This window comes from Sebastes umbrosus, chromosome 1 (genome assembly GCF_015220745.1).
Source record: "Sebastes umbrosus isolate fSebUmb1 chromosome 1, fSebUmb1.pri, whole genome shotgun sequence".
Lineage (NCBI taxonomy): Eukaryota > Metazoa > Chordata > Actinopteri > Perciformes > Sebastidae > Sebastes > Sebastes umbrosus.
Genome location: NC_051269.1, coordinates 17,988,326 through 18,010,733, shown reverse-complemented (window position 1 = coordinate 18,010,733; position 22,408 = coordinate 17,988,326). Strand labels below are relative to the sequence as shown.

At 37.9% G+C, this 22,408-nt stretch overlaps 1 protein-coding gene across 2 annotated transcripts in view; it reads left to right on the top strand.

The window, feature by feature from the left end:
- LOC119490306 (metabotropic glutamate receptor 4-like) overlaps positions 1–22,408 on the top strand; it is a 197,236-nt gene that overhangs the window by 96,556 nt on the left and 78,272 nt on the right. For both annotated transcript variants that reach the window (XM_037773623.1, XM_037773616.1), the window contains exon 3: positions 10,040–10,256. In XM_037773623.1, coding sequence (XP_037629551.1) covers positions 10,040–10,256 — 217 coding nt within the window. The remainder of the gene's footprint in view (positions 1–10,039; positions 10,257–22,408) is intronic.

Here is a 22,408-nt window from a genome sequence, read left to right as displayed (position 1 = left end):
CCAAATGTAAACGTATGTATGCAAAAACAGTGCACAAATTAACACACTTAACTGTGACAGTAACAGAATGACAATATGTAATTATTCATAAAAAACTCAAGTTCTTTGTTCTCTCACACTCTTAGAGCACACGCTACAAAAGATAGTCTTAAAAAGTCTCGAAATAAATGATTTTATTGTTATTTAAATATTTGCTTTGATTTGATTGGCATTAGTAGTTTTAATTATGTATTATAAGCTGCTTAGAGCTAGTGTTAGGAATTTAAACAGGTCATAATTCCCTCTCTAATTTCTATTTTATATTTCTGTGAAAACATCTCCTTCAAACAACTGCATTTATTCAAGTTTCTAAACCAAAAACTAAAATTTACAAGATTATAATAAAACACATAATGTAAGCTGTTAGCAAGATGGAATACACAGTCCTGCTTGGCTAAATAACAGAGCTAACAGCTAACGTTAATAGAGGAAAGCAAGCTAACGGCGACTAGAAAGCATTAATGCCAATCTCCGGATCGTATCCCTAAAGATAACTCCTTATTTCAATTTCACAAATCAACCGTTCATCGTCCATTGCAGGGCCTTCAAAACAAGCGACAAGAATGAACAGAAACAGGATGTCCGACAAAAGTTCAGTCGCGCTGTGCAGCGCTGGGCAGCGCTGGGCAGCTCTGCATTGCTCGTGGCCAGTTAGGACCCTCCAAAAGAAAACAATGCAATCCCGGCGATGCTTGCTTGCGTTGCATTCAGTATACAGTCTATGGTTAGGACACCGACACTGTAATATCATTGAGACACGCAGCCTCATTCCCAAGAGAGACCTGATAAGACTTGGTGGCCACGGGAGGCCACCAACAGGGATATTTGGTGGCCACAGGGTAACGTTTTGTGGCCACAGGCCATCCATCTGTGGTTAATGTGGAACCCTGACACTTGTCTAAAGACAGCAGGCAGAGCTGCTAAATGTTGATGATGTTGGTGAAATTGCCTTTGGGCATTGGACTTAAACATGTCCCCATATTGCCCAAAATATTTTCATCTTACTTTCTGTAAAATATATGCAAATCTGATGAGGAAGCTGGGAGGCAATCTCGCCTCACAGCTATTTAAAACTAATTTTCATTTTGTTACAATTTTATTATAAAGAGATGCTTATCATGAACCAAAAACATGTTGAGCAGGGTTTCTGCTAGTGCATTGCAAGTCCAGCGGGCCACCGGACCTAAGTTGACTCCCCACCAGGCCAAGTCATTGGGGAATTATGTATTTGTAAGATGTTTTTAAACTAAACTGTGTTATTCAGGTAGGAACTCCCCTGAGGAATATCTCAGTACGTAGGTTGTGTACGCTTAACGTTAGCAAGTGTCGGTGCGGTCGGGAGAGAGAGAGAGAGAGACAGAGAGAGAGATTGTACGTGTGTGTGTGATGGACAGTGAGTATGAAGTGCAGTGCAGTGTGTGTTCAGATTAGGCTGTTGGTTAATAAATGCTACAACTCTCAGGTCAAGTTCCCGTGTCTTGCTTGTCATCTGCTGATTGAAGTGAAGGCGTGTTGCGACAATATTGAGATCAAACAATATTTCAGGGTCAAACAATTACATTATTTTAATGAAATTATTTTTTTCTAGGGATGCACCACTTGTGAAATTCTGGGCTGATACCGATATTTAAAATAACAATTTGGCTGATAGCAGATACCGTTACCGATGTACCGATATGATTTTTTTTTTTGTTTTTTGCTGTTATTATATTATATTCCCCTTGTGCCACGGAAACAAGATGTTCGGCCAATGAATCGTTGCATCCCTAATTTTTTCTTTTTACTTTTTCGAGCACTAGCTCAATCGAGCAACTGGCTGATTATATTTACTCACCTGACGTAACTTTTTACTGGCCCCAGGACATCGATCAAAACTTATTGTTGGTCCCTGCCTTTATTTAATCAGGTAGTCTCATTGAGATCAAGATCATCATTGAGAGAGCAGAGAGATAGAAAAACAAACATAGCCAGACAATAAAAACACATACATTATCAGAGACGATTACAGACTGAATCACTGAATTTAGGTTCAAATATTAAAACCGGCCAGTGTGTTGAGACATTGAAGTTATAAAATCCACTGTATTTCATTCTATTTATAATGTGCAAGGAGTGGAAAACAGTGTTCCCGAGTTCAGTTTTTTCCCCGAGGAGTAACTAGAGATATACAGTCTTGAGATCTGGTTTGGAGATCAGTGGTTTTAAAGCCTACTTTTGTTATATAGTACACACTGACGAGTACCGTATTTGTCTCCTGTAATGAAACGCAAAGCACATGTGATAAACTGCATCAAGTTGTTTGGAGGTAGAGCTAGCAGCATGAGAATAAACAATATCTTTAGTTAAGCACAAACATTTTCCTGTCCTCAAGACAGAAACATGCTTTATTTAGATTTTTCAGCTGTGTTGTCATCGTTACTATACTACTACATTAAACTGTGGTCGAAAAATGTGGAAAGATGTGTCAATTACAATTGGGGCTGCCACTAACAATTATTTTCATTATTGATTGATTTGCAGATTATTCTCTCAATAAATCAATTAATCGTTTGGACTTTAAAATGTCAGAAAATAGTGAGTTCCCAGAGCCATTGCTTTGGAGCTTCTGCACTGTGCTTGAAAAATGATTTTCGATGATTTTCGATTAAAGGTGACCTGTGGATTTTTTTTTTTGTAGACAAATCAAACTTATGTTAAGGTTTAGTGTAACTCATCAGAATGCACCGTGTGTATCCTCGATGCCTAGCAAACATGTTGAATGCTTCCACAAAAAACACTGGCAAAACTGCATTGCTGCGTATCTTCACACGTTACCACTTGTAAGTCAGTGGAATAGTGGGAAACCATTGGCAGGACTTTGTATCACATGCGTGTGTACGTGCATCCTTAAATACTATTCAGCCTTAATCCCATTTTTTTCTTTTTAACATGTTTATGATTTACAGAATTTGTTTTGTTTTGGAATTGATATGTAATGTGAAATTTGCTTCTTTCATACAGCTATTGGTTTTGTAGTTAGTATATTTTCATGCTAAGTTGAAAATGGCATGCTTCTGTGGTGAAATGAGATTGCCAAGTAGTCAGGATAAACTCTGTTTACCCATCCATGTTTTCCATATACAACTTGATTGAAGCAGATGCTCTGCATTTGCACCGCGCTGCAGGTTGCAAGGATCTGTCAGGTGTCTGAATTACAGATGCAAATGTAGTCAGCTATTTTGCATGCCAGCATAATTTGCACAGAAAAATAGTGCACCTACACCTCGGGTCCCAACATTATCATCATTAGGTTGCTCCTCATCTCAACAGGAAGCTCAACAAAGCAAGCAACGGAGATAAATGTAGCTCCAGACATTCACTTATAAGTCTTAAATGATGCTGTAAAACTCAAAAGGATGCAACTCAATATTTCTATGCCAAATTATCATTGTCAGAGAGGCTTTAGGACCTAAAGTGATCTAAGGATATTTGAACATGTCAATATTTAATGTCTTGATATCAATAGGGCAAAACTTTAATTAGAATTATCAGGCATATCCGAGTGAGACGTCGAATCATGGAGATGGCTCAGGCTGAATGATGCACACAATTGTTCACTTGTCGATGCTTCTCCACCAGTGGGCAACCTCCAGGTCTGAGAAGTGAGGCCAACGCAGAATTGCCTTTAACTTGCATTCTTTCTAATAGCCGGCAGGGGGCGACTCCTCTGGTTGCAGAAAGAAGTCAGATTGTATTGAAGTCTATGAGAAAATGACCCTACGTCTCGATTGATTTATTACCTCAGTAAACATTGTAAACATGAGTTTATAGTCTCAATCACTAGTTTCAATTCTTCTTCAATACAGCATGATGTTCATTTAGTAAATTATGGTCCCATTTAGAGTCAAGTAGACCATAAAGCAGGGTATGCGTTAGGGCGTGGATACCTTGTGATTGATAGGTCACTACCATGGCGTTGTCCAATCTGGGAGTTGTCCGTGTTTTTGTTTTAGAACTTTAACCCTTTGACAGCGTGTTCTAAGTTCATAATATTTAAAAATGTCTTATTCAGTGTTCGGTTGCACTTAGCTCCACCCTCTTGTGTCACTTCTGGTTGCAAATAACCAACATGGCGACAGCCAAAAACCAAGATGGCGACGGCCAAAATGCCAAGCTCGAGACTTCAAAACGACAGCCCATGAACCAATGGGTGACGTCACGGTGACTACGTCCTCTTCTTATATACAGTCTATGATCGCCACACAGATTCAGGGAATAGATTGTATTGTTACAGAAGTTATTTGTGTTGCAGTGAATTCGAGTAGAGTCTTGAGACTCAAATGTAATGTAATGTGAGACAGGTGCCGCAGTAAGAGGTGACATGATTCTCACTGAAATACATTAATGTAAAGTCACACCACATGCATAGCTATTTTTCTAAAATTAATTTAATATGTTTTTTCTCTCCTCTGCATTCACAAACTTAGGTGATAGGTTAAGTTATGCAGTATTCTGGTCAAAAAGGACACTTTTCCACATCTTTGTCTCAGCAAACACCAACTCATCACCTTCACAGAAACTGACGCAGTGTTACAGAAATCTGCTATTTTTGGACCAAAAGTGTACCTGCTAACAGTCGCAACAATTAAACAGCTTTGCACTCTGCTGAGGACTCAGCAGAGAACGTGTTGGGTGTCATAGCTGACAAAGTCACATGCCAGGCAGGGGAACAAGCTTGTTCGCTCTCACCTATGATTCATATTCTCTTGAAAGACCTCCTTCAAATAATGCACTTTTGTTCATTTCAGATGCAAGGTAAGTAACAAGATGCTCAAGGCCTTAATCCATGCATCATGTTGTGCATACTTAAGAGATATCCCATATTCAGGAGGCCACCCTACCTGGTTTCTGTCAATATAATTCGAAGAAATCCTTGATCATTTGGTGCATTGCAGGTCCATGTGATCTCTAATAGGGGAGGGAGCAATAAAAGGGCAGCTGGATGGATAGTTAATTGTGATTAATCACAAATTAATCACACATTTTTTATCTGTTCAAAATGTACCTTAAAGAAGATTTGTCAAGTATTTATTACTCTTATCAACATGGGAGTGGGCAAATATTATTGCTTTATGTAAATGTATGCATACATTTTAGATCTGTCAGTCAATTAAAATATTGAATCACAATTGATAGCATGATTGTCCATGATTAATCACAAAAGAATTGCACATTTTTATCTGTTCAAAATGTGCCTTAAAGGGAGATAAGTATTTAATGCTCTTATTAACATGAGAGTGGGCAAATATGCTTGCTTTATACAAATAGTATATATAATATAGCATATATTTATTATTGGAGATTAATTAACAACAATGACAAATATTGTCCAGAAACCCTCACAGGTACTGCATTTAACAAAATATGCTCAAATCATAACATGGCAAACTGCAGCCCAACAGGCAACAACAGCTGTCAGTGTGTCAGTGTGCTGACTTGACTATGACTTGCCCCAAACTGCATGTGATTATCATAAAGTGGGCATGTCTGTAAAGGGGAGACTTGTGGGTACCCATAGAACCCATTTTCTTTCCATCAGGTCAGAGGTCAAGGGACCCGTTTGAAAATGGCCATGAAGCACACCAAACGTCAAAATTGAATGTAAATTTGGAGAGTTATTTAACCTCATTTGTGGCAAGCTAGTATGACATGATTGGTAGAAATGGACTCCTTAGGTTTTTTGGTTTCATATGATACCAGTATCTTCACTCTAGCTAAAAAACTAAAAACGCAAGTGGCGTTAATGTGTTAAAGAAATTAGAGGCGTTAAAACAAATTTGCGTTAAAACGTCATTATCGCGTTCATTTTGACAGCCCTAATTTACAGTGTCTACAGGGATGCCTTGAGACCTTATTAGAAAAGCCACCTTAATAGTGAACTAAATGTAGTGAAAATACAAACATTTCTCAAGGTTCCTTTTAGTTACAAGAAGTCTTCTTCTTTTTATTCCCTAAATAACCTCAATCAGTAGTATGTCAGGCTTTGTTAACCGAGCTCTTAAAAATTCCAGTCCATGAATACACTCCGTTCCATTATTACAGTATGTTTTCCATATCATTATTTCATGTTTTTCCCCTGCTGAGCCTCTCTCAGTGAATCATCTTCAGGTCCTGGTACTGAAGTGAATAACCTCAGGGACTCTGGCCTCTAACCTGTCTCCATGAATACATCTCAAACCAAGCTGCGGTAGCTTAGACAAGCTGTGGATGAGGCTGTGGTGGAAGAGACTGAAGATACCACAAACAAACCCCATGTAGCAAACAAAGAGGGAAAACGCATCTTTCTTTTTTTTGGTTTCATGTAATGGGTCTAACAAATCAGCACTTTTCATCCCAGATTCCGCATCAGATGAGGTCTACATATTATTACTATTGGTTTGGTCATAAAACAAACTATACATACATATAACACACTTGTCCAAATATCCACCAAAAAACAAACACAGAAAGACACAAGCTGTGTTCCAAATACATACTCCTAAAGACTTAAGTCTACTACACTCAAACACCTGTGAATAATGGTGCTTATGGCTAAATACTGACTCCTGTTAAAGTGGCAATAGACATGTTGATACTTTGGTAAAATTGTATGACATCATAAAGTTTGATTTATGTAAAAAATGACCACTAACAATTAATTTGTCCATTTGTAGATAGTAAAGTTTATCAGCATATTTTATCTGTATTTTGGGATTCATTTTCTAATTACTGTCAACGTGTACTTTATTTATTATTATTAATTTTATTTAAAACATATTTTTTATCTTATTTTCATCTTTTAAAAAAAATATATATTTTACTTTGTTTTTGTTCTTTATCCTTTTTCATCGGCAGTGGGTGAGGGTTGGGTGGAAGGGGGCTTTCGGGGAAAAATAACAAAATATGAAGGGACAATCATTTACATTTGTGCACTATTTGTTTGTTTCTGTACACCTGATGTTACTCCCAATTAATTATTACAGATACTCTTTGGTAACTGGGGATGGCTAGTGGGGAAAACAAAAGCGCAATGTGCTTCCTATTTTTGTTGCACAATGGTTGACACACTTCATTTTTACCGTAAATCGAGCCTTCATTTTCCCAGGATATCGTATCTGATGGCAGACAGAATTGCATACTGAAAGCGAGGCTTATAGGGAACCAATCTAAACGCCGGTGGTGTCATTATTCTATATCCATTCCATTATGCAATCAACATTTACTTCATAATGATAAGTTAAAGCAAATTAAATGTCTATTGAACTTTAATATTCATGCCACCAAATCGTATAAAAATGACCTGTTTATGCAGGCTCATTAGTATCACTGAGATCATTTATTAGATCCCTTACCCCCCCCTTATCTATACGGTTTTCTTGTTCTTTTCTAGTCTGTATTCTCTCTTTGTACTCTTGTAATGTATTATATCACATGCAATCTGTGGCCAAGTGACAGTCACGATGAAACTCCAGTTTTTATTTATATATTTTTACCCAAATATGTGAGTTGGGCCACAGCAGTGTTCATCTTGGTGGAAAGAGGTTGCCTTGAAGTCAGATGTTTAATATCAGGGGTTATCTGTTATCTGTTATCTGTGTGTGTGCGTGTGTGTTTCAGTCTGTGATAATGAAATGTTGCATGTGGCAAAGAGGCATGTAGAGTGAAAACAGGGCTGTTTTTCATTAGGCTCATGTTTCACTGAATGTGCCTCCTCCTCATTTTGTCTAGAGACAAAAAAACATGACGACAGATCCTCATCAAAAAGGCATACTGTGTATCATTACCAGGAAACACCCCGGCCGTCTGTTTGGTGAATCACTGTGTGCCATAGGGATGAAAAATTCCATTTACACGAACACAGTTTACCTATTACAAAAACTGACACGGCGCAGTCCCACAGAAACAGACCCCCGTGGTGAAACACTACAACCACCACCACAAAAACTAAAATCATGGTCACTCAAGACAGGCTTCGTGCTTTAGCTGACCTATTTATTTTTCTATTTAAGTTTCTTATGTAATGTTTTTCTTTTCTCCAGCACACGCATCAGTAAAATCTTTGGAGCAGTGGGAGCAACAGAAGCCAACCATGATGCAAGTTCTTGCATTTACAAAGCTTTACTATAATAAAAGCTGCTACTGTGTACGCTGTAGCAGTGGATCGTTGTTTTTTTATTATATCAAAGTAAGAAGCTACAGCCAAGCAAGCACATTCTGTGTGTGTAAAACATGCTGTGTTGAGATGCTAAGAGACATGTTTATGTTTAGCAAGTGACCTCTACTCATGAGTCTGACACTCTCGGCGTCTCAGCTTGTGAAATGTCCAGCCTGCTGCAGCTCGGCCGGGGTTCAGGATCAGTAGCTCTGTTTTGAGTCTCAAAGGGAATGAAGCTTGTTGGATGCCGACAGACTTCTCCCTGACATTCTTACTTTATTTACTTGACTCATGTTTTCCTTTGTCAAAAATAAACAGAAATACTTGCTTGTTGGAGCCAAAGGAGAGTGATTAAAAGTCAGCCTACCATCACCTCGAGAATATATCAAGAATTAAAGGAATTATGTTATGTCTTAGCAAGATTTAGAAAAACTTGTCCATGCATTTATCTTCACTACTTTAAAGGGACGTTCAAATGACGCATTTTTTGCGTCCTTAAAATCTATTGTTGTCCATGTAGACGTGCAAAAGGTGCGCTCAAGTGTGAGTGCGACGCTGTTGTAGCGCGCAAGCGTTCCCAAGTGTTCCCAAGCGCCTATTTTTCAGGTTGTGATGGCTGTAGTCAGTGAGGCTTTAACTGCTAAATTAACGCAACTTCATCATCGTCATTGCAGCATGCAAGTTTTTGTTGCTTATTAGTGGTAGGTGCAACAGGAACGCAACCTCCCAAGCATTTTGGATAAAAGGCTGAAAGCGGCACGTCTGGCGTTTTCCATGTGTTTTAAACGCGACATGTGAACGGCCCCTAACGCTGTCTTTACCGGTCTCTCTAAAAAGTCCATCAAGCAGCTGCACTAAGCTTGCATTCACACTTGATCAAGCGGTGCGGTGAAAACGCACGTCTTCCCATTAATTCCCGGCTTCCCCTGCGACTATGGTAGCCGCAGGTGGTGCCGGAAAAAAACGCAGCTGCGGCGGTAAAGTAGAAACACAATCAGCTTTTGGAGAAACGCAACACAACGTTACGCTGTAGTGGCCAATCACATAATCGGCGATCCATAGCTTTACAACCCAGCCATGAGGGAACTAAAGACGTTAATCATCGCAGTTAATGGGCCATTAAAGTGACTCTCCTACACCGCCGCACAACCCTGCGGCAAATTGCAACCGCAATGCCTGATCTGGTATGAATGCAGCCTACGACCTGTAAAGTGGATCACATCGCTCCATTTCTCAGATATTTACACTGGCTTCCTTTTATTGAAAGGGTTGACCTTAAAACACGACCTTTGGTCAACAAAGCTCTGAATGTTTTAAAGCCAAAATACATTTCTGATGTGCTGCTCCGTTATAAATCATCCAGACCTTTCAGATAGTTTGGTGCAGGACTGCTTTCTGTCCCCAGAGTCAAAACTAAACACAGAGAAGCAGCATTCAGTTTGTATGCACCGCATATCTGGAGCAAAGTCCCAGAAAATTGAAGGTGCAATAACTCTCAGTTCTTTTAAGTCGTAAGACTTTCCTGAATATTTATTCATATCTTGCATTGCACTGTAATTTTTATTCCTGTTTAATCTGTTTGATTCTATTTATCTTATTTTCATCTTCTATGTGTCCTTTTGTATTGTCTTTTTATATTGCCTTGTGTTTCTTTTATATCTTGTCTTAATTCCTTTTTATGTCTTATGTAAAGCACTTTGCTTTGTTGTTAAAGGTGCAACACAAATGAACTTGCCTTGTCCTTACATTCTTCTCTCCCTTCCCATAACTATTTTCACTAGAAGCTACTTCAAGCTTATAATATTATCAATATTCTTTCCTGTGCAGATACCCCAGGTGAGCTACGCCTCCACAGCCCCAGAGCTCAGTGACAACACCCGCTACGACTTCTTCTCACGTGTTGTGCCTCCAGACACCTACCAGGCCCAGGCCATGGTGGACATTGTTAAGGCCATGCGCTGGAACTACGTCTCCACAGTGGCCTCAGAGGGGAACTACGGAGAAAGCGGCGTCGATGCTTTCATTCAGAAGTCTCGGGAGGATGGTGAGTACATTTGGCCTCATATATCATAACGGCATGTCTACCACTGGCCGTGGGAAGATATTACCCATGCGAACATTCTGTATTGTAGAAAATCGGTGAAGCTCGGAGACATGCAAGCAAAGATCAATTAATGAGGTCAAATCTTGGATTTGATCCCAGAACATGCAAACAGCCAGAGGGTTGATTACAAACTTTAATATGTACCATCACAGCACATACAGAAAACAGCACAGGGTGTCTATTTTTTTAAACTTTCATTATTTGCTGATGATGTGAATGGCATGAAAGCTCCATTAGATCCAAAGATCCGCTGAAGCGCTACACAAGTTTTAGTCACTTTCATGCATTCTTCTCTGGCTATGCAGTGAAAGAAGCATATCAGCAGCAGTTGCAGACCTCTGTCAGTGTGTACACTGGATCTATTCTGCCACAGTTCTGCTGTATTATTATTAAAAGTTTATTTATTTAACCAGCGAAGCCTCGTTGTAAGTAAATAAATAATTTTGTCCTGGCCAAGATAGGTCACAATAACACCGAGTTACAGACACACAACACACACAAAACAAATAACCACAAAATATGCCACAAAATCTCAGTTAGACAGAAAAGCAATAATCATGAATAAAATTTCAAATTCAATCATGTAAAAGATTTAATCCTGAAAACAGCCCCTTAAAACAAACTGTCAAATACCATAAAATAACTTGAGAGTATCCACAGTCCTTAACACAATCAGGTACTACCATGTCAGCATGTCGAAGTGTCCTTGGGCGAGATACTGAACCCCAAATTGCTCCCGAAAGCTGAGCCATCAGTGTGTGAGTGTGTGTGAATGAATATTTAGATTAGATCCTGATGGGCAGGTTAGCACCTTGTATTGCAGCCTCTGCCATCAGTTTATGAATATGTGTGTGAATGGGTGAATGCTGACATATAGTGTAAAGCGCTTTGAGTGGGCTGAAGACTAGAAACGCACTATGTAAATGCAAGTCCATTTAACAGACACTCCAGGTCAGAATTATGCAAACAAAATCAGGGCTTTACGCTTTTATATTTCTTTGAAAATAACATTAATTCATCTCTTTTTTAACATTAAACATACAATGTGTGCACAAGATGCAGGAGCAATATGATTTAACTAAGATATTCCTAAAGAATTACAAAATATAGGATGTACATGGGAACTAACAAAGGACAAAGGAATGCATTGTGCGTCATTAATGCATGGTTACAAGGTTATTGTTATGGTTGTACTGGTTAAAATGGAAACTTTTCTGTTCTGTCAAACTCAAGTCAGATGACGGTTGAAAATGTCATTTTTTGTGTCCAGTTTAGCAGGCTGTTGGTGTCTTTTAGTTCTCTGGCCCAAACATAGACTGTGCAGTAAGTTTGAATGCCATGGCTCTCATCACCCGACCCACCAATATAAAACTTCGACCAGCCATTTCCAAACAAGCTCAGACATGCAAAGTGAACACTACCTGCCCAAAAAACAGCACAGAGACAATTTTTTCTTAACAAAGTGAAGTATCTAACATATGTTTTCCAATAAGTTGGTGAATATTGACTCCAATGGGATGCTCATGTTGCTCTGTGTCTGCTGGATGTATAAGTAGGCAAATGTTTACAGCAATTAGCCTGAACCCTCTGAGACCTGTGGATTGCCAGCTGACATTACTTTCTTAAAGAAGCCATCGGTACCAACTATGCTGTGCTAACTTGTGGCGATTTTCAAAGGGGTCCCTTGACCTCTGACCTCAAGATATGTGAATGCAAATGGGTTCTTAGAGTCTATCCTTTAAAGACATGCCCACTTTTTGATAATCACGTGCAGTTTTCGGGCAAAAACCATTGCAAAACAATTGTTTTTTCCATCAGTAGAATTGTGTTAATCTGGCCTATTCTAAAAATTGTTATTTTTGAATATTTCTGCAATAATGGGGTCCCTAAACAGTGTTGGAATTACATAAATTGGATATGACTGGACAAGCCGAGACTCTTGTGGATTTAATGAGCCAATTGTATTCATTTGTGATGATGTTAGTCCCCATAGTAGCCATTTCATTGTATTGAGACCATTTTTTGAAACTTGACTTCGCTGTACAAAATGACCTGTGCTGACCTCGAGGATAATCACAGCCTCGGGAAACTTTACAGCTGCAAAGTCTTGACCTAAGGCATTCAGAGGATGGATGGCTTTCCTGGGTATATTGACAGCTCAATCGCCGAAAAATGTAATTCTTGCAGAAATCTCCAAATGTCAATTTTTTTTTTTTACTAAATCACAGCATGACTTTTTCTATGGTGTTCCTCAAGGTCTTGGTGTCTTAATCTGGTATTTTGGAGGGAGTTTTGATCATTTTAATCAATTCTGGAGGGGTTAAAAATGGTTACATTTTGCACAAAATCTCTGTGACAAATGGTATCAGCACAAATATTGCTGCAACAACTTATGAGACATAAGTAAGCATGGGATTGCCAAGCATATAGTTCTATCATAACGTTTTAAGCCCTTACACACTTTAACAATTAATTTTAATGAATTCATGTTTATTTCTGATTTATGACTAGAACAACTTGACACACAGTGCTGAGCTAAATCTCAAATTAATCTTTAGGTTCTCAGCTTTCAGAGGATGTACACCACTTCTATATGACATATACTGTTGACCTGCTACACTGCAGACCCCCTGCACCCCCTTCAAAAAGACAAAAACAAGTGTATGTGGGTCTCTTACATGATAAATTTACAGTATGCTGGGTTGTTTTGCAGTCCTTATGTCACCTAATGTTCAAAAATCATTTATTATTTATAAGAGTTCACAACACAGTTGCTTATTTTCAAATCCTAAATTAGGTTTCAGGATTAAAACCATGTCTTTGTAACTATAAATACTTCTCATTTGATTTCAATATCATTGATCCCAGTAACCCAAGACTAACCCCAAGATCTGACAGACTTCATTCTGTTTAAAGAATCAACTTGGGGGCTAAATGTACTGGTTCAATCAGCATGTTGTGGTAGAGAGAGAAAAAAAACGATTTGAGAAAAATAATTTCCCCCATAAATATTGCAGCACGATTTTTCATTTGGACAACTGTATGAAGCTTTGGATCATCTTCCTTGTTACTCCAATCCAACAAGTTACTCAGCTGAAGGAGTTCCCAAGGAGTTAGAGTGTTTTGGTTGGCAAAGAACAAGTGTAATTAAAAGGATGAGACTTAAAGATGCCCCGGTCATGCCTCTGGCTTGCACTGCGCCGGGACAGAATGAGACCAGCTTGGCTGCGGTTGCTCATCAATTATGTCTGTCACTCTCTGAACACTTAATCGCCTGGGCACAAGCCAGGGACTGCTGACGGATGGAAAATAAGTGATGCTGGGTAAAACATGTTAGGGATTTTATCAGGGCTGAAAAATCAAGAAATGCATGGCTCTGCAAATTGAAATCTATACGATGACTTGAATACTTAACCCAAGCTGAGGTACATTTATTTGACCGTGTCACACATGGGATAAAACAATGAAAACACTGCCAATAACCTACAGTGTCAATGCATTAGAGATCTTATTCAGTGCAATCAAGACATGTAACCACTCTAAATGAACATCCTTACCTGATGAGTTGAGCTCCAAGACAGACCAGTGAAGGGTAAATCCATGAGGACATTTTGTTGCTTTAAATAACTTTTTGTCCAGTTTCCAAATCATGTAACTCATTTTCTGTCTGAAGAAAATGAACAGAATTATATGCACATCACTAGACTTATGTCTAATATGTCCTTTTGAACACAACATTAATGAGGTAATACCTGAACACAATCCAAGCCACACATTTATTTAGTATTTAAGGATGATTTGATCTCATTTAGCAGTTTTAAACATTTTTGTCAAGAAATGTCCCTGTTTTGCAGAATAGACTGCTGATATATTGCGATCAAGGATTTAACCACAAAGATAGATTAAACCCATTGCAATCTGTAGACTTTTTACACTTACAGTATTTTATATGATAATCATAATAATAATAATAATAATAACAATAATAATCATAATAATAATAATAATAATAATAATAATAATAATAATAATTTGGGCTGTCAATTGATGAAAGTATTTAATCGTGATTAATCCAAATTAAGCACACATTTCTTATCTTTTCAAAATAAACAATTAGTCAATTAATCATTAGTGGAATAATAGGAAAATAATCAGCAAATATTTAGTCAATGGATTGATGGTCTTTTTTTAATGCACAATCCTTCCCTAGTTTTAGATTTTAATTGTTAGGATTTGCTGCTATTTGTCTTTGTCAAGTGTGATAGTAAACTGAATTCCATCAGGTTTTCGAATGTTGATTGGATAAAGAAGGAATTTGATGGTGGACTTTATCGAATTAAGTTGGGCATTTTTTTTAGAGCCTGACCTATTTATTGGTCAGCCAATTTTATTGGACAATATTGGCCTATCGCCGATATATCGTGTCCGCGAACATTTTCTCGGATTTGCATCATTAAGAAAACTCTTTTTAAATGAACATAATTCAAAATCAATGTTTGGATAGCTCATTAATATTATTACTACTTAGTTTCCCCAGTAGAGCGCGCTCTGCTGAACACTGCGGCCGACGCCGATAAAAGCCAAGACGAAGCTCTTTGCATCTTCAGCCATTTATCATTCAATACAAGGGGCAGGCCGGTATCTCACTTTTTTAATATGCCTAAATAGAAAGATAAATTCATCATTAGTGAACATTAAGCTATTTAGAATAGACTATAGAATAGAACACTCAATCAATGCATATACATACAGTATATATTGGCCAATATATCGATTATCACATTTGTTGTACTCCCTAATATCGGAATCCGCATCGGCCCGTAAAATCCTGTATCGGTCGGGCTCAACATTTTTCACCATTATCTTGTGATTTTTTAAATTGATTAATCAAAAGAAATACCTGACAGATTAGATGAAAATAATCATTATTTGCAGCCCTATTCTGCAGTACCTTGCACACTATTGGTGGTGGTATTGTTGTTCTTTGTAGTTAAGGACTGATTTTCACATTATTTTTATGATACTATGTATCATGTGCTTTTTAGTTTTAGTTTGCATTTCTATTCAACTGCATTATGCTTGTCATTGTTTTCTCCCATAAATGAATCAGGCTTTAATTGTCAGCGTCTTCGTCATCATAAAGTTAATTCCATGTTTGTTTCAGCTCTGAGTGGATAACCATCTCCAACAAAAACATTGTAAAATCAACAGATTAGTTATCAGTTATTTCTAAGTGATTAGCATTGAGTTTGACTTATTAAGTGAAACGTACTCTAGGAGTGTACTTTCGCAGCAAATCCCTTGACTGGAAAGATTTTTATGTTGATATATTATATTTCATGTATACTTAATTCCCTGCTGCAATTGCGCTCCTACTTTGCCAGACAGCATTGTTTTGAGCAAAATGTACCAAGAAAATAAGCCGAAAAGGCAAATTATCTGAGTCAGGTCCCACAGCAGCAACAACCCCGACAGCCCAGAAGCCACCTGCTTGGAGTTGCACCAGCACAGCTCTCCCCTCTCTCCCTTAAGAGCGCTAGCAAATATAACTGAGTACAACGTGGGTAAAAAGCAGATGATGAAAGGTAAATATGAATTCCAGGTGGGTTTTTCTTTTTATCTCTGCTTTTGTATCGTTCTTCCCTGCCATACAGCGCCTAGAGCTGGGAATGGGTGGCCTCCAGTGTTTCTCTACTTGGGGTGTTTGAGGGCGAGCAGCTTCTCATCTCTCATGTACTGACCCAAGATGTGACCCCTCCTAAAGGGAGATATAAGAACAGATGTAGGATACACAGAGATAGAGAAAGAAATCCCTTTTGAAAACCACTTCAGAAAACATCAGCTTTGTGAAAATGTGCAAGAGCCTGCTGTGGCCTTCAGATCTTACCTCAGAACCTATACCGTATTGACAGTGTAATACATTTTACATTAGAGTGTACTGTATAGGATTTTAAAACAGGTATTACAAACCTTTTCTTGACCTTCTCTTTAGTGCCGGACTAATAGAAGGCTTTCCTGGCAATGTGCATCTTGTAATTATATTTAAATGGTGAAGAAATCAAAGCAAACAGCAGGACATTGAGCACTTATATCACCAAATAATTTAGTAGGAGCATCTTAAGTGATACATTCCTTTGCTGGCTGAAATGGACACAAGAGGTTTTATTTCTTTAATTTCAATGGGCCAATTTTTCTGAAACCCACAAACAGTTTCTGAAATGGAAACTCCATAATGGTCATCTGGGGTCTACTTAATGGTCTCTCACTGCTTGCTACTTTGGTATTTATGATTATAAGATTATTTCTAAATGCAGCCTCTTGGAAACTAACAGGACACGGAGAGGCCAGTCAAGTGTGGGCGAGAGAAGACCAGAGAATCCCATCTTTGACTGCAGACAGCCCCTCTCTCTGCAGAGACGTTGATTACTGTGGAGCGTGCCCCAATAGATGTCATTAATCAAGTTAATGAAACACAATGTCAATAAGAACCCTAACAAGATTCCCTTGCAAACCAATGGCCTGCCTGACATCAACATGAGAAAACCCTGCTAATGGAGTAACTGCTGTCCCTGTTTGACGAGGAGGATTACAAGCATTAGCCACAGAGTAGGGATGAATCGGTGCATGTAGGGAATGTAAAGTGAAGAGGAAGAAAAGGGGGAACACAAACAACTCTGCATTGCTCCTGGGTGGTTTATTTCTAGATACCGAGAACAGACAATATTAGACTGGGTTGAGGTTATGCCTGGCAACGGAAAGTAAAATATGAAGGAGAAGGTAGAGCCTAATTATACTTTATTAACTGATTCTTACAAAGAAAAGTTTTTTAGGTTCATCAGAAGTTGTTTCTTTGAATAATTTATTAAGGATGAAGCTGGCGATATTCTACATGTTTTCTTATAGTCAGCAAATCCTGTGAAAAGAAAAAAACAGCAATCTTTCAATACTTTCTGACTTCCCTGCCACAAGCCCGTTTGTACAAAAGACGTAAATCTTCAAAAACAGCTCACAATGTATGCTTTCATTTTTAAAAGACATTATAACTTCCCAAAACAGCTGGGCTCTGCAGTTTTTTGGCAAATGTTACTTAAAAAGGAATAATTAGTGTGCGTTTCAATACCCATACTACCATACTACTTAGTATACCAGAAAACAATGTAGCGTGTTCCAATACAGAGTATGTCAAATGCTGTATGCCAAAATACCAGGATGTCATGTCCTACTGCATCCGGTCGCATTTTGCAGTATGCAAGCCAGCGTGCTCCTTGGCTATTCTCACCCACAATCCTCTGCACAGCAGATATATGAGCAAGAGGGTCAAAGTTCAAGACGCTATGTTATGATGAAGTTGTACTGTATGTCCCAATTGTATGCATGCAACAGTACATACTTTGTAAGGGCATCTGCAGTATTCAGTATATTAAAATACAACAAAAAGTATGTGATTTGGATCGTAGCCTTACTCTGTTTGTTGGGGACTATTTTCAGCCATGAACTAATAGATATTTGGGGTTCTAGTGAGTATTTACATCAGCAAGATGGTGTAGGTAGGAGAGCCCATGTTCACCCTAATGAAGGAACATGATGTCCAGTATAAAGACATGGCTCATTGATGTGTTTTTAATACTTTTTTTGGACAACAATGGAGCTCTATAACACAAAGGAAATCATCTATACCAAGCTTTGGGAACACAGGCAATACTTGTTAGTAGCATCAACCCATTGTTGGTTTTGGTCTTTTCATGACATTTGAAGGCATTGAGAAACATAGAATATCACCATATACTATATATATATATCTTTTTAAAAGGACAAAAGGTAAATTGATCTAAAAACTAGGTCAGTCAAAGTTTACAGGCAGTCCTATTTGCCCACTCCCATGTTGATAAGAATATTAAATACTTGACAAATCTCCCTTTAAGGTACATTTTGAACAGATACAAAATGTGGTTAATTTGATTAATCAAGGTTAACTATGTACAATCATTTGATTAATCGCGATTAAATATTTTAATCAATTGATAGCCCTAGTAAAATTGTTTGCAGGATGTGTTGGTTGGATTAGAGAAAAGCAGGTCTCAACACAGAGACGCAGTGAGACGTTTGAACATCTGTATTCTAAATGGCCGCAGTCATCAGGGAGGAGATCGCAGCACACTCAGTGATGTTCCTGCTTCTATCCATATGGCCTTTTAATCTCTATCTCACACCCGTGGGTGGCGTGTCAGCCAGTTATGTCTTTATTTATTATTTGACATCCCGCAAATGACCCCTGAGTGCTTCAGATATGTCCTGTTGCAATTTGTTGAAACAATTACTTGTCATTGCTTAATTGGGCAAGGCGAATGGCTGAATGATCATCGCTCATCTTCTCTTCCTTCGCTCTCTCCTTCACTCAGGGCTGTCAGTGACATAATGGTTAAGTGTCACTCTTAATGCATAGATATCATTGAAGGCAATTTTCTTAAGCAAGTACTGCTGCTTGAACTTTGATCTTTAGTATTAGATATAGTGCTCTGTAGAAATTGTATGTCAGTATTTCATCCTGCTATAAAGGTAAGTACACATGACGACATTTTCCCATATGGAAGCATGCAATTTGTAATGTAAATGTACATTAGTAAATATCCAAAAGAAGAATAAAATTAGAGAAGCTATGTTTTGCCGATCCACCCAAGAGCAGGAAACCAAAGCAATGGATTCGGGTGTGGGGGAGGTTACGGGGGATGCTGCAACTTAATTTATCCTGAAGTACCCGGAGAATGCTGCACAAATTGGCCACAAAAAGCGTTGCAAATTGCTACAGATAAGGTTGGTGGTTGCTTAACTAATACAGTATATGAATAATTACATGGAAAATAAAAAGAGATAAAACAAGAGGATACTGACTTAAGGAGATCAATAACAAATTTGCTTCCAATCGATAGGCTGCTGTGTTGACACATGCCTAAAAGTGGAGCTTAAATGAAATTCGTTGGGTGTCACGTTGCACTCAGCAACAGGAGATAATCAATTTTGCGGTACAAGAATGATTAAAAGCAAAACATTAAACATCTTTGTGGAATAGGAACTGATGTAACAAACTTAATTCAGGTGTGTAATAGCTCCATGTTTTGGACAATTTGGGGAAACCGCTTATTTAAAAGTGTTAACAAGGTTGCAAGGATAAAGGATTTGATTTTGAGAGATAATTAAATCTGCCTTTGTCTTCCCCAACTGTTAAGAAGGGAAGGATTTCAATTAGACAACATAAGACAATAATGTAAATTGGACAGCTCATGCAACTAATCTGGATTACAATTCTGTAACTAATCCATACAGCTCCACTTCATTAGAACATATCAATATCACTTTTGTCAGAGGGATAAGAATTCCTCAGCTTCCACTAAGCACTTTCTAAACGGCTTCATTATCATCATTGGACTGGGCTTACGTATTGTATTATTCAGAGTTTCAGACCCTGATATCTTCAACTAGAACGCAGTTCTGTGGTTATTGAAAGGACTTTCTGCAGTGACTATTGAAATTACAAATTATATTTTAATCAAACTGTACAAATAAATACTTCAAAATAAATGCAGGAGTTAACAATGACATTATCAGTGATCAGTTATGGCTGTGTTGTGTTATTGTGTAAAAAGGAAACAGAATCTCATGAGTTATTTGTAGCAAGAAGCAAGAAGGTTCATATTAACAAAGTAAAGATTAACATAGCCAAATCAAAGTTTTGAAGCTCAACGATTGCCTTGGCCTAACTCGTGTACAACTTGAACATTTCCACAAGACTCCAAAGGAAAAAGGATAAAACACAGCATTTTTATTCCACAGTTTTGTAGTATTTATTACAGGAGTATTCAAAGTTAAGTTCTCCTAATCAGCAAACTGCACTTCGGTAAGTAAACCGTGTGGCTCTATAGTACTTAAGACCCAACTGAACAAAACCATGTTTTTTTACCTCATTGAGCACAAGAGACATTTTTCTCTTAAAGTGACATTAACCTACGTACCATTCTAACAGAAAGCTTACAAAGTGTTGCCTTTTACAAAGTACCACATAAAGACATTACATCAAGATTAATTAAATCAAATGATCATTACACTTTTTAGCATTTTAATTACCATTAATTAACTTATTCAATGAAATCATTTATTTATCTCAGCTTACATAAAATACAAACTGTGCTTATGTATTGAACTAAAGCCTGTATAAGTATTCTTCTCATTATCAGATCATAATTGAGTTTTTTTATGTCTGCTATTTATGGTGTTCTTGGTTTTAACTATTTGTACTGCTAAAAGACAAAACTGCTTAATCACATGTCATTCGTGTGTTTATTGTGCCACAGACAGTTTGTGTTTTATCATTTGCTAGCTGCATCTAAACTGTGATCAAGGGACGCTGATTTGCCAAAGAGACGGGAGTGGCCGTTGCATTACTTCTCACAAAAAAAGCATATAATCTATTTGTCTTTGTAGGAAAGAGCTGTGTAGTTTTTTTTAAAACATCTCCAGTGACCACCTCTAAAGAACGCCTATGTAGTATAATACGGTAACCTCTGACCAGATTCACATAACTGTATGTGTCATCTCAAGAATCAGCAATTGCTATGGGTAAGAAACGGCATCCTTTATATTTTTATCCTATAGAAATATATATTTTTAGCTGTGGTATTTTTTTGCACTACAGAACACCCGCCAGAGGTCACTTGGCAATTGATCAGTGTGGACAGAACGGTGACATCTGTTTCCTTCGCTTTCTGTTGCTTTACATCAACAGAAAATCTTTTGGCTGTTGCGGCTGCCGCTGTTTAGGCTATAGGATACTGAATTCTCAATCGATTAATCTACTCAAATCAATGTTGCTGCATGTGAAAATAAACTTATAACATTTGGAAATAAAGCACTTTACTTTCTATGTATGTGACAACCAACCCAACGCTGTAACAGACAAAAACAGTGACAGACAAACATGTTTTCTAAGAACATTAACCCTAACTTGATTATTTGTGCTGGTAAAATGTCTCCAGGAATTCTGGATTCAGTTCCTGGATTTCTCCCTATCATGGTAGCGTTATTACTTGGACATGTCTTGTTAAGTATTCCATCTGAACCCCTGTCTAGGGATTATATGCTTTGTGATTTTTATCTGCTTCCGCTGTCAAAAACTACAACTTAAAATACCTAATTTATTTTATTTTAGTCGTGACATTCTGCAAGAGCCGTTTCCAAAGTGACATCTGTAGTTTCTCCTAATTTGCACATTTGGCATCTGGATTACCAGACCCATGTAGCCAGTGGCAGCGTAGAGCAGCATTAGTCTTTAGATTAGGTCATTGAGTTAGAGTTATTGATTCCTTCAGGCAAATTAGGTCATTCCAGCAGCAAGAGTGATAAGATTTAGCAAAGGCAAAGACGAGGACAATATAATTACACAAATGTTCAGCTGAGCAGTTTGGTGGACTGGAAATATATAAAGTAGCCAGATGTAATTAATGAATATTCTGTTTTTGCCACTCGTGTGACTTTTTTGACATTGACATTTTGACATCTCTCTCAACATTAGCAGAATGAAAAAGGCTGAAAAAGGCTTTTGGAAACTTGATAAAGACAAAATCATCATTTTTGGTATTGCAGGGGAGTTTCTGTCATGTACAGTATCTGCATCAGAGCAGGTTTGCTTCACAGCTCTGTTGTAAACTGTCTAGTGTGTAAAGCACTGCACAGCATGGAGCCTTGTATGACAAAGTCCAAAAGGAACGCAAGTGCATCTGTCAGTACATTTTCCTTTAGAACTATTGTTCCTTTCATGATGGTTCCTGCTAATGAGCAGGTGGAAGATAATATTGTTTAGTCAGCTTCTCATCTAACCTGAATCTTCATCCCGATAAACACCCTCTGCCAAAGACAGCAGCTTTAGTTAAAACCCACAAACTTCTACTGCAGCCCCAATTTATATTATTTCCCCTTGAAACAGGGGGCGTTTAATCTTGATGGTTGAAAGATTTGTGTGTATTTGTGTTTCTTCTTTTGAGTTAAAGCTACAAGTACAACACCTATTGTTTCCTAAGAATAAGCAGTTTTCGAAGGAAGTT